General features: G+C 50.0%; 1 protein-coding gene across 2 annotated transcripts in view; it reads left to right on the forward strand.

Moving 5' to 3' along the window:
• The window catches only part of FUBP3 (far upstream element binding protein 3), a 55,296-nt gene that overhangs the window by 26,023 nt on the left and 11,831 nt on the right, over positions 1 to 17,442 (forward strand). For both annotated transcript variants that reach the window (XM_004713253.2, XM_045288546.1), the window contains exons 3-11: positions 3,756 to 3,789; positions 6,478 to 6,527; positions 6,862 to 6,933; positions 8,182 to 8,239; positions 10,391 to 10,553; positions 13,317 to 13,415; positions 15,369 to 15,473; positions 15,842 to 15,944; positions 16,272 to 16,372. In XM_004713253.2, the coding sequence (XP_004713310.1) occupies positions 3,756 to 3,789; positions 6,478 to 6,527; positions 6,862 to 6,933; positions 8,182 to 8,239; positions 10,391 to 10,553; positions 13,317 to 13,415; positions 15,369 to 15,473; positions 15,842 to 15,944; positions 16,272 to 16,372 (785 nt within the window). The remainder of the gene's footprint in view (positions 1 to 3,755; positions 3,790 to 6,477; positions 6,528 to 6,861; positions 6,934 to 8,181; positions 8,240 to 10,390; positions 10,554 to 13,316; positions 13,416 to 15,368; positions 15,474 to 15,841; positions 15,945 to 16,271; positions 16,373 to 17,442) is intronic.

Genomic DNA, 17,442 nt, shown 5'->3' on the forward strand with positions numbered 1-17,442 from the left:
ATTTATAAACTATCAAGGGCTCATGAGGGAGGGGGGAGCGGGGAGGGAGGGGAAAAATGAGGACCTAATGTCGAGGGTTTAAGTGGAGAGAAAATGTTTTGAGAATGATGTACAAATGTGTTTTACACAATTGATGTGTGTATGGATTGCGATAACAGTTGTATGAGCCCCTAATAAAATGTTTAAATTTTAAAAAAAAAGAATTATACTGTAGGGAAAGTGAATGGGTGTGGGGTTTACCTGGGTACAGGCTCTTCTGAGGGCTCAGACGTAATTGCACCTGTCACCCCAGTAAACTCATCGACGTATTGTGCGCCTGCTGCCTGAGAGAGTTCATGTCGCTAAGGCATCCAGTGAGCCAGTATTGCTCCTGTCCATTCAAAGATGTGTTAAACTGTAATTGAGAGTGACATCATTAAGATAAATTTGAATATACTCAAATTTTAAAACACACATATAATGTATATACCGGTATATTGCAAATATACAGTATTTCAAAATTAGTGACAGATTATTTACCAAGAGCCTTTCAAGTCCAGCTCTACTTTATCAGTATTTTGTTTCCCTGAGGTGAGAGTTGCTAAAGAGAGGAGCCAAGGGGCGTACTGTTGCCTAGATCCCCTAGATCCGAAAAGGAAGGGTTGGCTGTGTATTTGTTTTTGTCGGTCTTGTAAAAAACTGGCTGCTCTCCACAATGACACCTCCAGCCCAGGTTCTGGGCTGATGCCACTTGCACTGGGGCTGGCGGGGGGCAGGGGGGGGGCAGCGGTGTCATATTAAAACTGAGGCTGTTCTGCAGTGTGGGGTGTTTTCTACTGATACTCTGTTGGCGTTTCTTTGGGGAAAGAAAACTGAAGACATTTCTTTCTTTCCTCACGGGCAGGAAGAAAATGTGTCTGTCTACCTTCCTTTTTCTTTCTTGGTTTAAAAAAAGCAAAAACCTATTATTGAAATTGACAGGTATGGCTCCTCAGAAGGGATTTCGTAGATTGTAGGGTGATCTTTTGTATATGCGAAGCCGATTTTTCCCTGACCCAGACAGCTTCCTACTCTACCGCGTGCAAGGTAATGAAGTGACGTGAAAGCTCCATTGCTCCATGCGTGTGCACTCACACGGGTTAGGAGTCCGCGAAGGTGGACTTTGAGGCCCCATGAAGTGTTGTCACCCAGCATGTGCCATTCACGGGAAACAGGGCTGGCAGTATGCAGCATTGTCCTGTTTTACCCTAAAATGCCTGTAGTTAGCATGAATTGAACTTGATCGGTGTTCCCATGTGCCTCCCTCGTTTGAGCCTCTCCATACTCGAGGCTGAGGAGGAGGCCCTTTCCCTGGAGTTGAGTGTTACCAGTTTGCAGTGCAGGACTCTGTGTGCCCCACCTCACTGCCGGCTGCATTTGGGCCCCCAAATGAAAGTGGCTTCCGAAGGGAAAGAAACCTTCAGCCTGGGGTGACAGCGTGCAGTCCTGTGGTGCTTTCTCCCACAGTCCCAAGAGTTGCATCTGGATTGGAATGTGATTTCGTCCACAAGACTTGGCTGTGTTTGGGATGATGGCGCCTGCACTTTCATTTTTGAATCTTGCAAGCACCTCCACTTGCCAGCAAAGCAGTTGGCTGTCAGCAGTGACACTGCACGTGCAGCACCTGTGGCATGCACTCTGCCAGCAAAAGGAATTTCCATCTTTGTGACGAGCAGAAGTTGTCCCCAGGTCTTTGAACAGAGGCCCTCTGAATGATCTTGTAACTCCCATTAACGTTCTTTGTAATAGGGTTGCCTTATTTGTTCATTCTGTCCAGGGATTTTCTGACTGAGACAGGACTAGGTGAGCGGCCTTTCGACATCTCTAACCAAACAGCACAGTGGACTAGCAGCCAGTCCAGCCGCAGTGGCCCTCTCTGAGGACTGAGGACCTCTCCCTGGAATTCTCGGCACTGTCTTTTCTGTCTTCCATCGGTTCTTGGCCCTCTCTGAGAGATGCAGACGGTAGTCGGGAAAGCTAAGTTCACTCCCTGGAGGACCAGCTAACCAAACAAAAGGCCCCTCTGCCCTTGACATTCTCTCTGAGTGCCATTTCTTCCTACCTCTGCTTTAGGGGGTGGACTGTGTGCTCATGTCTGTAAGGGCTTGGGGGATATATCAGGGATTCCTTTCCTCAGCTGTCAAGTCAGGAACAACAACAAGAAGTCATGAGCACTCCCTACTCCAAGCAGGGGTGGTAGCCCTATTCAGACTAGACATGCAAAGCCAATTTTAAGAGTCAGTGAAAAACAATTCTCTTCCCTGAGACAGGCAGATTAATAGTATGTGGTGTCCATGTTTGGGCTGCAGACCATTACTGATCCGAGAGATGGTGTTGACTCAATGGGCGCTGTGTGCTTGTCATGCCAGCATTAGTTCTCCTTTTCCTCGTAAAACATCCCGATCGGATGTCCTCGCCTTTGCCCATTCAGAGCCAGCTTCTGTCCAGTCAGAGATAACCATTGGAAACCCTATGTTGGCAGACCTTGTGCCTTCTGTTCCAGACCGCTGCTGTAAGGCGAGCGACATGCATTTTTGGTTTTTCGGTGCAGGTAGAAGTTATGTTCACACTGCACTATAGTCTTTTACGGGTGCAGTTAGTGGCATTATGAGGATTACCTACATGTGATTCAGACACGCAAAGTGAGCCCCTGCTGTTGGGAAACCTCCATCCGTGGGCTTTCTTTAGGTGGGATTGCCACGACCCTTCCGGTTGTGTGGGGACAAAAAACATGCAGTCTGGGGAGCCGCGGTGAGACAAAGTGTGCTTGTACCAGACACCACCTCCTTGTCTTGAAGTTGATGCTGTCGGTTTCCAGTTTAACCTCAGATCTCCTTATAACTTTCCGCAAAGACCTATTTGTGAAGGCTCTTTTGGGCACTTATAAGGCTCATTTATTTCCCTGGTCTGTGTTGAGTTTGTATTTTTCATTGTCTGCTGACTCTATTTCCTGGGCTCCCTTTCCCGAAAGAGACCATTCTTACTGTTGGCCGGTGAAGGAGACACTCTTAGTCCACAGTGGAAAGTGTAGAAATCGAAACAAAAGACCTCACTCAAGGGCTTTGAGGAAATGTGGTGGCGGAGTTGGTTTTAATAATAGGGAGCGGCTGGGCCCCATCGTTCCCGTGAACGGGCTTGAAAGACTGCCGCTGTTCTCAGCGGTCACTGCACAGACTGCTGTGCTGGGTGGGCTTGAGAAGAGGACCCCAGGGTCTCTCCGTAAGGTACGGGCGCTATGGAGACGGGTGGCTGCAGGGAGGGATGGTCCCTCCCCCAGGGCTGCTGGAACATATGGGCACGTTCTTAGTGACTACAGCTGCCTGGGAGCTGTGCTTAACAATGCTTCTGAGGAGGTTCAATCTTCTCATTTGTTTTTGAAAAGAGAAGGGAGCCCTCGCTGTCCTCACAGTGAGTCTGGCTGGCAAGCCGAGGGAGGTGGGAAGTTGGAGGGATTTAGGCAAGCAGGATTTTCTCCCAGGCCGCCCAGCATGTGGACACACAGATCAATTTCTTATCCTGCGTTCAGCTGGACACTGGGTTAGAGACTGTGCTGATCGAGATGCCCCCTCCTGTTTCATATCATATAATGCATTCACTTAGCCACTGAGCCTAAATTACGGTTTGCTTTCTTTATGTCTCCCCCCCACCCCCCAAAATGGTAAGAACTCGTATAAGGATGAAGTTAGTTTATCCGTGCTAATGCTTTGATTTTTCTTTTCTCTTTCTCTTTGCCACAGTAGGTAACCAGTTAGGGGCCTTGGTACATCAAAGGTAAGCAGTGGGTTATGTTTTATTATTTATTGATCATTTCTAATTGTTTATTGATCCACCATCTGTACTAGAGTGTTACAAAGTCAGAGGTTGAGAGTGTGGAAAACCATGGGCTTTATTCCTATAAGACTCAAGTTTTTTTGCCAGTCCTTGCCCAGGCAGTAGGTAGGAGCTCGGCATTAAAACCAGCCATTCATTTCCTACATGTAAACTTAAAAGAGTCTGGGAAAGTTGGAGTTGCGCCTTCTCCCAACCTACATTTAATTTTAAAGGAGACACTACGAAATCGCCCCTCCTGGTTTTGTGACTTTCCAGTTAGTGTCTTGTGAACTCTTAGTTCTTCATTGGTGGAAAGTGAAGCAGCCCAGCAGTATCTGCGTTGTTATCCTTTTCCAAGGCATTAGGCACACAGGGCCATGGCTGGGAGGCCAGCAGCCAGGGTCCCACCCCCCACCCCCACTGTTGTGATCAGGTCATGCCCAAGAACCCTGGGGAAGTCTCCGATGGAGTCTATCCTTGTCTCCGTCCTCCCTGGCAGCCTGGTGTGAAGCATTGGAGATTTAAGGAGCTAGAAAGACCTCTGCGTTTTAGAAACTCTGTAACACCGGGAATGTACGATCACGGTGTTGTTCTTCGAAAGGGATGCAGGCGGCTCTTTGTGGCAGCGCTCTGTCCGTGGTGGATGGGGTCTGGGTACTATAGCGGGTGGCGCTCGGCTCTCCTGTCCTTGGTGTTCTGCGTTCCAGGGGAGGGTGTCTGGGCACCGCCAGTATTCATTCGCCCAAGGTGGTGGCGATGGTTTTCTTGTGCTTTCTCTTCTTTTTTTGGCAGGGGGACCGCTGAATGAATTAAAACAATTTGAACTTGAGGTTATTGTAACTATCAACCTAAGGCTATAATTAGTTGGGATTTGCCTTTCCAAAATGCTTAGACTTTGTGCTTTAGATGAGTTTTAGCCCTACATCTACGTGTGCCCTCGTCTTCCGTGAAGCCCAAACCACTCATCTGGGTAGTTTCTGCCTCAAAGGGAGCCTGATAAAATTGTTCCCAAGGCCTGGGAGCTAGCCGGGCCCGTTCTAGTGAAGTCCTTAGTCATATTTTGTGCCAGTTGGCAGCTTGGCCTCCAAGAGGCGTGAGCAGCCACCTCACGGAGCACCCCCATCCCAGAGTATTGTTTCCTTCCAGCAGTAGAAGGTGCCATCCCTTGGGGACCCAGTGTCTGATAGACTGTCTGAGACAGGGCGGGGGCGCCTGTGACTGATCAGGGCACGTGGCGCTCCGTGACTTAGAGGGAGCGTGGGTATCTCACGGGTGAGCAAGAATCCCGCCACATCCATGAGCCAGAGGATGTGAACGGCACTGGGAGAGTGTGTGCTCCATCAAAATGATACTGCGGCAAGTGCCAGTCATGCTATTGCATTTCTTCCGACTGCTGCGCTTTCCTTAAAACATGAACTTTATTCAACCCTTTCCGTGATGGGTAAAAATCCATCTGTGAGAGATGTTTAAAATGCCTGCTTTTCTCTTTCCTTCTTCTTCTTCTTCTTTTTTTTAAACTACGTGCATTTAGCTTCCTCCCAAGCTAAATGTTTAGATTTAATTGCTTTCTGGAGTGTTGGGCAAATTGCATATTGTCCACAATACACTGTGTGGGAGATTTGAAGGTTTGTTTGAAAGAGTCAGTACAGTGGTTGTTTAAAACAAGCTGCAGCAGCTGCACACAGTGGATGGGCTAGCATTTACAGGAGTACTTGCAGCGTAAGCGAGGTGATTACTGTCCTGGTCAACACTGATTAGGCCCCCACTGGTTAGTGGTTCCATTTGGAGTGTCTCACCTTTCAAAGATAGACAAATTTGAAGGAGTCCAGAAAGATAGGGAAACAGGGAGTTGTGAAGAGAAGTTGAATCTCTTCATCTGGTAGAGAGAGCACCTTAATACAAAGCTAGACTCTGCCCAAGAGAGTCTTTGAAGGGCCCTGGCTTTGAAGGTCCATTCATTAGAGTGGGCCTAACACTGTGGTATAAGGAGCCCTGGCAGCATAATGGGTTACAAGCTGGGCTGCCAACCAAAAAGCTAGCGGTTCAAAACCACCAGCCGCTCCTTAGGAGAAAGAAAAAGCTGTCTGCTTCCCCTAAAGATTTTGTCTCAGAGACACACCTGGGGAAGTTTTACCTTGTCCTGAAGGGTCGCTATGAGTCAGATTCAACTTCAACTTGATGGCAGTGAGGTTCGGTTTCTTTTCGGCTTAACACCCTGGTGGTGCTGTCGGCTAAACATTGACCTGCTAACCAAAGGTTCAAATCCAAAAGGCACCCCGTGTGAGAAAGATAGAAAGGTTTACAGCCTGAGAGACCCTAGATAGGGTCACTATGACTCGAGCCAGAACCTAGCTGATGAGTTTGGCTCTGGAACAAGGTCTAAAGTAAGCAGTGTTCACATTGGCTGTATGGAAAAAGGATTGCCATTAGAGTGGACCATGTAAGGACAAGCTAGAGGACGTAGAAGAGTTAGATCTTTCCAAACCTGATTAGCCAAAGGATTCACTACCTGACACTCTCTTCTAGATGAGCCAAGTTGGCATTGGCTTTAAGCCTTTAGCTTCCAGCATTATTAAGTGGGGAATGTGGGAACCTAAAACGGCTGTAAATTTATCTCCCTCCCCCCTCCCCAATATTCTCTGTTTTTAGGGCAGTAATAACAGAAGAATTCAAAGTGCCTGATAAGATGGTTGGATTTAGTAAGTATCCACATTATCTGTTTCCTCCTTTGTGGTCATCTCATCGAAGTGTCACCTGGGGTCGAATGCTTTTCCACCTGTTCCCAAGAGCCCCAAAGCTCTGAGCTGCCAGCACGCTGAGGGAGAGCCTGGACTCTGGGCCCACCCCTGCTCTCCATTTTAGCCAGAGGACCTTACGGTGCTGCTGTGTCTTGCATAAAATTTCTTTCACTCTAAGACCCAAAGAGTTAAGATGGGCTCGCTGAGGCCAGTGTGGTTTGTAACGCTGTGAGCCATGTGTAGGCGTGGGGACGGGGCGAGGGTGCACTCTCTGACCTGGTTCCATTTGTTTCAGTAATCGGCAGGGGAGGTGAGCAGATATCACGGATTCAAGCAGAATCTGGTTGCAAAATTCAGATTGCTTCAGGTAAGGGCTTCTTTTTCCATACATCTTGGGTTTGGTCGAAATCTGGATTTTGCGACATTTTCCAGATGTAAAGCCTTTCTTTGCTTGTTGCGTAGCAGTTGAGGGGCTTGGGTAAGTACGTGCAGTTGATGTTTTCCCTACGCGCCCGGGGCTGGATTCCCAGGTGAGAACCAGGCACCCCAGTGCAGGCTCAGGCCCAGAAACGAGGCAGGTGCTCCCACAGTTCCACGACCAGGCACAGCCCTTCCCCAGGCCCCTCTGTTTTCTGCACCAGAATGTTGCACAGGAAGAGTAGGGTCTGCCGAAACCCTGTGGTGGCTTTGGGGGTGTCCACCGGGGACTGCACACAGGCTCCCCTGGAATAGGTCAGCCTTTCCCTTTGTGGGAAGGGGCCAGCTGGAGGGGTTCCGGCTGAGTTAGCACCAACTACACACACATAGGACTTTTCCCAGCTGGGTCTGTTTGGACTAGGCTATATGGAGAGAGAACGGATTAAAGAACAATAATTTCAATGTATTTAAAGTTTTACCACCTAATTTGCATTTCTACCTCTGGTAGAGGAAGGTGTCTAGAGAACGTTTGACTACAGAAGTGGTTTGGCACATAAAAAAGACACTACCGTGTCTTAAAGGCGATAATTCCTATTAGCTATTAAATCCCTGCCCCCCCATTTTTTGGAGGAAGAATTATAAGAGCACCTTTGGGGGTCACATTGTGTGGTGTTGGAACTTGAGGTTCTTCCACTCTTGCAAAATGGTCCAGAGCGAGTTCTGCATAGATGTCACAGATCTCTGGGGCTATCCCTGCCGGAACTGGTAATAACCCTACCGCACACATCAGGAAATTCTGTACCAGTGTGCCTCTGAGCCATTTGCAAACAAAGGAACATTAAACCCGCCCACTTCAAATGGAGAAAGTAACAAGAGCCAGATAAAGTGAGTCAAACAAAGATTAAGTGAGTCAGAAGTGCTGCTAAGGCAGGTTCGTCAGGGCCCACCAACTCCCAAACCTCTGCTGGTTCTCCCTGCCTCCCCGGTTGGCCTTGTTTCTACCTTGAGAGTCCCAGGTGGCGGTCCCAGCTTAAGAGTCCTTCCACAAACGCAAGCAAACGGCCTTTTTCCTGGGAGCCTGGGCCTCTGCGGGCCCGGTTCAGCACCAGCCACCGAGAGGCAGTGTGCCCACAGAGGCCGAGACACCCGGTGGCCTGAGGCCCACCAACACACCTCATCTTCTTGATTCTTCTTATAGAGAGTTCTGGGATTCCAGAGAGGCCCTGTGTACTTACCGGAACCCCAGAAAGTATTGAGTAAGTTTATTTTATTTACTTTCTCCTTTCACTCTTCCTCCCCCTCCCCCCAGCGGGGAGAAGTGGCCGGGCAGCGCTGCTATGAGACGCTGTGGATCTACGCCACAGCCAGGAGCACAGAGGCCGGGCTCACCTTGGAGGAGATGGGAGGTGGCCTCACCTGGGGAGTTTTTGTGTTAACTGAAGCATACAAAGGCTATCGCTTTTTTTTCTTCCCCCAAGCCCTTCCTAATTTTCCACAGCTGTGGTAACATCTACTCAGGGGCGAATTCCCCGCCAGGCAAGGTAAGCAGCAACTTGTGCTTGCTTACTAATCTGCAGCGAACAGCTTTGGCTTGAAAACATGTGGAACTGTTCGCTGCAGATTAGTAAGTGCACACTCACAAGCCTGTGCTCACCTTCATAGCAGCTGCTACTGCGTCTGCTTCAGGAACCAGGTTCCCGAGTGGCCAGCCACCCTACCGGAATCAACTTCCCCGTCTTTCTTGGGAGCCCCTTCTGGAGCTGAGCAGGTTGGATTAGAAAGCTCGCCCTCGGGCTCTGGAAGCCACTCTGTGTCCTGACATGAGGGTTTGTGCCTGGAGCTTGCTCCTTCCCAAATTTGAGAACCAGACTCGGGGCTTCTGCATGCCTCTTGCTTCCCCCAAGTGCCTGGACTTGGGAGGACCCTGCAGCAGCCTTGAGAGTGGCACTGCTTGCCCGCCCCGTCTTGGACCGGAGGCAGGCCTCGCAGGTCTGCGGAGCCCCTGGGCACCAACGTGTACTAACTCAGTCTGCTCGCTTCCTTTTCCAGTCTCCTGAGTGGGATGGAGGGGCTGAGATTATGTCTGGCTCAATTGGTCGGGCTGTTTTATTGTTTCCATTTCACAGGGAGTCCAGTTGAGTTTAAATTCTCTTGTTCTGCTGTAACATTGCAAGCAGTGACCCAGAATAAACATCCCTGGCAGGTGTGCATTACAGGGCAAGCTGGATGGTTTTTGCTAGAGTCGAGGCATTTTTCTTCCAACACAGGTTAATCTAGTACACAAGCAAAATATTAAAAAGCTGCTGTAACTGAGAAGATGCCCGCGGCTGAGTCTGTACACAAAGGCACAAGACTATAAAGGGGAGTTTATAGGACTATAAAGGGCAACATCTTTCTCCTCTTGCCTTTTTTCCCTCTCTCTACTCTAACCACTCCTGCTTCCTGTTCCTGTTGAGGCAACTGGCTGTGGACTCGAGGAGCCCCTGTTCTGGTTACCCCAGTGAGCCGCACAGCCACCCTGCTGAGGGGCTGAGTGCACCCCTATCAAAGGGGAAACTAAAAATAGATTGTGTGTGGTCATGGGAAGAATAAATACAGCAAATAACAGCCAGGGAAGATTCTGGTGCAGAAAAGGAAACTGGCCGGCAGATGATGTTGGCAGGCTGGATCGCACTCTTGCAACATTGCTGCCGGCCACCCCCCAACCCCCCGGAAAATAAATCAGCAACTTACAAGCCAGTTGGAAATCGCATTCCCTCTAAAATACAGGGTCCTGAATTTGCTGGCCCAAAGTAGACCGCTTCCTCCGAACACTGCCACCTCCTTCACCTAGCCCTTTAACCCAAACTGGTGGTCCGGAGCTTAGCCTTCAACATGACAGGGCAGTGTGGTTGGCTGGAGAGAAGACGGGTCAGGTGTCCGAGTTCCAATGATGACTACTAACCCTTGCTTTCTTTCTTCCACTCTCATGCTCTCTCCTGTCCTTACCTAACGAACACGTGTTGAGGGCGAACTCAGTGGGGAGCAGAGGGATCAGCCCTCGGAGGTCTAACAGGTGGGCTGGGCCTCAGGAGCGAACCATCTCATAGCGAATGGCACATGTTTACGGAATGAATCAAACCCTAAGCCCCACTGAAGCACGCTGGCGAGAGTGGGCTATAGCTGGCAGCAGCCTACTCCTCAAGGCCTGGTGGAATGTCGGTATTTCAGTGTGCTTTGCTTTTAAATCCCAGCCTCGTAGTGGTGTGGTGGATGGCAAAGAGACCTCCCAGGTCACGGGGCAGGAGCTGGCGCTGGATGGAGGGCTGCCTTGACTCCTCCGAGTTGTTCCGGTGCAGTGTCCCCGGCGTGGTCCCCAGGGCAGGCTGTTAATGTTGCTTTTCTTGTTGCTCTTTTCCTTCCCAAAGACAAGCCAAACGGCTTCTGGGGCAAATTGTGGACCGCTGTCGGAACGGCCCCGGCTTTCATAATGACATCGATGGCAACAGCACAATCCAAGAGATCCTCATCCCGGCATCTAAAGTGGGGCTGGTCATCGGCAAAGGAGGGGAAACAATAAAGCAGTTGCAGGTATGTGAGCCCGGAACAGCTCAGCAAAATGTCACCCTTCGACAACCCCGTTGAATAGAGCCAAACTGTTCCCTTCGGATTTCTGAGGCTGGAAGTCTGTGGCCACCTACCAAGTGACCCACGGCAGCACCAGGCCTCCTTGACCACAGAGCTGCTGCCCATAGAGGGATCTTCCTCCTCCTCCTCCTCCTCCTCCTCCTCCTCCTCGGGTAGGTTTGAAGGTCTCCTTGTGGTTTGAGAGATTCCAAACTTCCACCTTCCCCAGCGAGCTGATGGTACACCCAGTGGTGCACACCCCCCTCTCAGAACCTCTGCCAAGGGGGTCCCGCATCAGCAGTGAGAGTCGGGCTTCATGCTGGCTACCATTCGGATGCACCTATGAGCCGGGAAGCTATTAGGACTGCTTTGTAGCCATGTGAGTATAGACCATCCAGTGATGGCATCGCAGAGAGAAGCACAGTGTCCTGAGTCAGGTGTCCCTCACTAGCAGTGTAATCTTACATAATTTAACTTCTCTCCGAAAGTTCCTCAGCCTTCACCGTGAGAGAGGGGCCGTGCTACCATTGAGGCTAGACGGATGGGAGTACCAGCCCTCCCACACAGTCTGGCTTTATAACCCTCCCAAAGCACTCAGAGCTAGTGCTACTACCTCCCAAATTACCCAGCTCAGACACTTAGGGCAGAGTTTAACAATGTCCCAGGTGTACCCTGCCATCTAATACATGGGGGTACTACCCCCCGCCCCCCAAAAAAGAAAAACCTGTAAAACCCCGCTGGGTGGAGCTCTCGTGGTACACATTTTCCCCCTGCTAGGTGAGCATCCAACCACGAGTTAGTGCACCCAGTGTCATTGCCTGGGAAGGTTCTCTCTGGTCATAGTAACTTTTTTCCTAAAAGCAGTTTCACTTGAACTTCTTCTTTTGTGATGGCTAATTTAAGAGAACAGCATGCAGCTATTAAATTTTGTTTCCTGCTTGGGAAAAGTGCTGCAGAAACTGTTGTAATGTTGCACACAGTTTACAAGGACAGCGCTATGGGGGAAACTCAAACGGATGAGTGGTTTTCTTGTTTCAAGGGAGGTAAAGTGTCAATTGATGACAAACCTCCTTGTGGATGTCAACTTCCCAGATGAAAATATTGAAAAAATCCATGCACTTGACCAACTATGGGCCATTGAAGAGATGGGAAAGTTATCTGGACTATCTTAAGAGTCAATGCAGCAAATTTTAACAGAAGATTTGGGAATGAAGGGTCGCTGCAAAATTTGTGCCTCAGGTTCTGACTGACCAGGAAAAAGAGCATCGAGTGGAAACGTGCCGTCTTCAAAAGAACATCTCTGAAGCGACCCAGACTTTTTCCCCAAAGTTATTACTGGTGAGGGGACTTGGTGCTATCCTTCCGACCCCAAAACCAAACAGCAGTCAAGCCAGTGGAAGACACCATCGTCACCTCACCCAAAAAACACTCAAGCCCTATCAAAGATCAAGGCAATGCGCATTTGAGTTTGGTTGGGTTTTTATATGAGGGGAGAATGCATTTGAAGTTCATTCCAGCAGCTCAGGCTGTCAATCAAGTTTTCTATTTAGAGGTTCTCAACAGACTGAGTCACAGTGTCCAACAAGAAAGGCCTGATCGGTGGTGGGCAGGAGACGCCTCCTCCCGCAGCCCTCTCAGTGCACCACTTTTTGACAAAAACCAGCATGCCTCTCGCCCCACGCACCTCACTCATCTGCCCGGGCTCCAGTCCACATCTCTTCGTTTCTGCAAATGAAGACACACAAAAGGAGGGGAAGAATGAATGAGGGCGGTGCTGCCAGCCATCTAAACTGATGGGTTTGAAAAAACGTTTCCAAGAATGGAATTGTAGCTTTGACAAATGTATCATAAGATTGTTTTGTAAAACGGAAATTTTACTACATAGGTTGGGGTTGGGGGCGGGGGGGTCCCCCTTGTCTTCCCATAGCTAAACGGCTTTCCGCCAAGAGCAACAGTCTCAGAAGCCCACAGGGGCAGTTCCCCCTATCCTATAGGGTCGCTCTGAGTCGCAGTCGGCTCCGTGGCAGTGAGCTTGGTTTGGAAACAGGCTGAACATGAGAGAGGAGAGAAAAGCTAGGCAGAGCCCTGCTTGCATGCATTCCGTTTACTTTTGCTGCCAAACCAGTTGTCAACCCCGCTCTTGTGTTCAGGGCTTTTCTGATTTTGAAGTCGCCGATACAGGTAACGGCTTGGCCTTCCAGGTCTTCTCCTAAGCTCGTTCCTGGAGCGTGGAAGGCATTGTGGGGTCCTGTCTAGGCTCTTCAAATCTCCCAGAATCCAGATTCTGGTCCACCATTTGTTAGCTCTATACCCTTAGGCAGCTTGCTCTCCGAACCCTGCTTTGGTGAGGGCGTGGCAAGATGGCAGTGCCTCCCCCTCATGGTCGTGCCAGCCTGCTCCTCAGGTTATCTATGCAAGTAGGGAACTTCACTCAGTACCTGGTATTTAACAGACAGGGTGTTCCTATGTAGATACTCTGTAAACCAAAGACAAGTGAGAGGATCATTTGGGATATAGTTTTAATCTTCTTCCTTGGAAGTTCTTGGCCGTGTTGCCTGCCACTGACAAGAGTTGAGCTCTGTTGTCCAGGTCCGGGGGTCAGTGTTCTATGGTGGCTGGAAAGTGGGATTTTTGTGGCCATTACCTGAGCGGGCCCAGTTCCTGGTGCCTTCCTCTGCCCGCTGCTCTGTAACAGTGAAGCTGGTGTCGGTGTGTGTTCCCCTGCAGGAGCGGACCGGTGTGAAAATGGTCATGATCCAGGATGGTCCCCTGCCTACGGGAGCAGACAAGCCTCTCCGCCTCACTGGAGACCCATTTAAAGTCCAGGTAGGAGAGGAAATTGGGATTCCAGCAGCGGGGCAAGGGGAGCCTCGTGCGTTAGCATGCCACTCAAGTGATCAGACAACTCAGTAGTGTTTCTATTTAAGACATCTGTTTCCCAAACCAGCTCCGGTGATCAAACGAATGCAGGAGCCAGGAGCCAAATTCATTGAAATGCAGTCCCGTGTTTAAGACAGGCCGTATTTCAGGTGCTCAGTAGCCAGGTACAGATCGTGGATGGTTCATGAGCAAAGTGCTTCTGTGCTCACTACAGCTCACTTGTGCAGGTTCCGATTTGTTGAGCTGGGGTGCTGGCTCATTTGGACTTGTTGCTTGTTCTGTCTCTCGCCCAGTGGCCCATTTTTATAGGACTTTCTTCTGGGGTTTGAAGGAAGCAGCGGTGCCAGAGCCACGCAAGGCTTGTGTGTGCCTTGTAGTGTGTGTCTGTGTCCTAAGTGTCCTGCGGGAAAAGGAAGCCCTTCTGGCTGGGAGCAAGCAGTAGGGAGCTTAGTTTGAAGTCACCTGCAGTGGTTCCAGCCGTCTGGGTCTCGTTAGCAGGAACGTGAGTGGGCTCTGTCCCCGGTGAGAGATGCATGCACTCTCTACCATGTCTGTGATGACGTGTCTGCCTAGCCATCCTGCCTTCGGAGCAGCTCAGGATGGGGCACCGTGGTGAGCCAGTCTGTCGTTGACAGCTGATCCTCTTTGAGAGCCCTGGGGTTAGGTCTAGTGAAGATTATTGATCAAGGGCAAAATATTTCCCAATTCTCAGCCCTGTCATTAAGTAAACAAATTGATGGGACTGCTACTGTTTGTTTTTGTTTTATCAAGGTACACAGGTAAAATAATGACTTTGAGTCGGACCGAAGAACCGTGATGAGAATTAGTTGTACACTTAGCCCAGTGGACTGATGGACTACAGGAGGATCAGTCTCCACACCCTGCGACAGAAGTAGCTTCTTCCCCAGCTGTCCTGAAAGGAGGCCTGTTAGAAGGCCCTGGTAGATGAGGAGAAAAAGGTGGACCAGAAATCAGAAACCAAAACCCCCAGGTTTAGTGGTCAGATAGCGCCTGTGGAACCCTGAGACAATGGCTCTTAGTCCCTCTTCAGTTCTGGAAATGACTCCTCCCGTGGCTTGATTTTCCAGCCAAACAGTAGACAGACACCAGGGAAATATGCACACCTTAGAATCACCGAGCATTTCAGCCCTAGAGGGAGGGTAACGTTTACCTAAAAGGACAAAGTTCAGAAGGGTTAAAAACAGTGAGGAGTGAACACAGGAAGGAAGAGGTGAGCAGTGTAGCATAGTGGGGATGCAGTCCGTGACATGACCCAAAGGGTTGGTGAAATGTTGAATGGAAAACTAATGGGCTCTATAAACCTTCCCTCAATTCCCAATGTAAATGTTGGAGGGTGGGACATGCAGGGAGCTCCCGTAGAGACCTTTCAGGCCCTTCATGCAAACCAACGTGGTACCTAAGGGTCTGCCTCCCCTCCTGATAGACACAGCTGGCCTTGGAATCCGATGGTGTCAGCCTTCCCTCCCTGTGCTCAGCCCCGCTCCTTGTGGGCTGTAGCGCTGCTCTGCCCTGAAACTGCACGGAGTTGTAGATATGTCCTGCTAGCGTGCTGTGCTGCTGGTCACATTCCGGCCATCACAGTGTGTTTGGCCAACTGTCACTTAAAGAAGGATGGGCCCTTAGCTGTCTGAACAATTGGACAACAAGGACACTGCATGTAAGATTCAGTATATGCATTCCTTGCCACCCGCGTACCGCAGTCTAATAGGTTATAGCAGGTGAATGTTCCATAATTGGATCTTTAAACCCAAATAGCAAGCGTTACTGAAATTTTACCTGGTATCATGCCTGTTCCAGGGTGCTTGTTTTCTTTCTTTCTTTCTCTCTTTTTTTTTTGGTGCTTGTTTTCTTAATGCCTTTTGTTTTATGTTTATGCAGCAAGCTAGAGAAATGGTACTAGAGATCATTCGAGAAAAAGACCAAGCCGACTTTCGGGGCGTTCACAATGACTTCAGCTCCCGAATGGGAGGAGGCAGTATAGAGGTATGCTTTAACAGCGGGGTGACGGGGAAGCAAGCAAGAGAAGCTTGGAAAGGTATAGGTCACACTTAGGTTCACCCTTAACCTAGAGCAAGCTATTTAACTCTTCCACCTGCTTCAAACCCACAAGCCTGCACCACCTCTCAGGGTGGGTTTGAGGACGCACTGGGGCAGTGGCTATAGGGCCCAGGACAGAGTTGACCTCTAGCAAGGGTAGCCCAGGCAGGGAGGGGCCATGCTCACTGGGGTCTCCTGCTGGCCTGTGTTGTGGTGGGATCACACTTGGAAATCGGTTTTGTTGGTGATGTGAAGTGAGATAAAAATCTCACCTGTGTGAGCACTCTAATGAGGTTCCCTTTCTCTGGGCCTAGGTGTCTGTGCCTAGGTTTGCTGTTGGCATTGTAATAGGAAGAAATGGAGAAATGATCAAAAAAATACAGAATGATGCTGGTGTGCGGATTCAGTTCAAGCCAGGTGGGTTTTGGTGGTTTTCAAAGTCCCCTTGCTTTATGGAGGGTCATAAAACGCTGCCCAGTGTGGGTTTGGGTACTGGCCACAGTCACAACAACAGGTCGACTTCTGGCCTTTTTTGAAATCTTGTTTTCTTTCTTTTCTTTTTAAGAAATGTGTATCAGTGTGTAGTTTCCAAGAGATGTAGTCACTCGTTTCCTGTCAGCAAAGCCACACTGGCGGTGGTTCGGCTTGTGATGCTGATAAGAGTATTGATTGCAAATCAACTTGACCTGTTTTCCTGTTAAAGTTGGCCTTTCCTAAACCCCTCCCTCACACCCTATTCTGCAGACGATGGAATTAGTCCAGAAAGAGCCGCACAAGTCATGGGACCTCCAGACCGGTGTCAGCATGCAGCGCATGTCATCAACGAGCTCATCCTGACAGCCCAGGTGGGTCTGGCGTGCAGGTCTGCCTGCAGACGGGCAGAAGTGACTGTCAGGGCTCTGGGGGCTGCACTGGAGAGCAGCTCCCCCCTCACGGTCACACACTGATCAGGTAGGTGTCTGCCTCCAGGTTTATAACCAACACCGTCTTCACACCTGCCTCTCTGCGGCCTTCATCTCTGCCTGGTTCATCACCATCATGCCTTTTTCACTCCCAGATCGACGGTTTTCTTTACACGCTACATTTCTGACCACGTAAGCCAGTGGTTCTCAACCTGTGGGTCGCGACCCCTTTGGGGGCCAAACGACCTTCAAAACAGTAGCAAAATGACAGTATGAAGTAGCAAGGAAACTAATGTTATGGTTGGGGGTGGTCGCCCCCACATGAGGAACTGTATGAAAGGGTCGCAGCATGAGGAAGGTTGAGAACCACTGCTCTAAGCCATTCCGGGAAATAGGCAGCTGGCCAAGTCCCAGAAACCAAGGGCACTTACGTAACGTGACACTCAGCGAGAGGACCGCCCGCCCGTGCGGTGGAGGGGGCGCAGGGCACTCCATCCCTTAAACCGCCCCCAGACGTGGCGCTCTCTGTGTCCTGCCTGGGCGGGCATGAATTTTGTGATGTCAGCCTCTCCTGGTGTGAGCACCCCAAATCCAACCCGCCCCACTGGGGTCACTCGGTGAACCAGGGTGCTGACGGCCCCTCGGGTGCAGGGCTGAGGAGAGACTGGAGCAGTGAGACTGCAGATTGGGAGGCGAAGTTTTGCCTTTGCTCTGTGCCCTTTGACCCCTCTGAGGGCTTTGTACCTGGACAGTGCTCGCTACAGGATCCCCAGAGAGCCGCCAGGCAGTGCTAACGAAAATGACAGCAGATCGAGGGCTTGAATTTTAACTAGAGTTCCAAGAAATGTTAATGATTTGACAAGCCTCGGAAACATAATCTTTCCTAACATCTGTGTAGTTGTTGAGATGTTAAGAACTGTAGAACAATAAAGAATCTGAGACGTCAGGCGCGTGTGTGTGTGTGTGTGTGTGTGTGTGTGTGTGTGTGTGTGTGTGTGTGTGTGTACACGCAT

This window comes from Echinops telfairi, unplaced genomic scaffold, assembly GCF_000313985.2.
Source record: "Echinops telfairi isolate 266 unplaced genomic scaffold, ASM31398v2 ScPeMD7_22;HRSCAF=79, whole genome shotgun sequence".
Classification (NCBI taxonomy): Eukaryota; Metazoa; Chordata; class Mammalia; order Afrosoricida; family Tenrecidae; genus Echinops; species Echinops telfairi.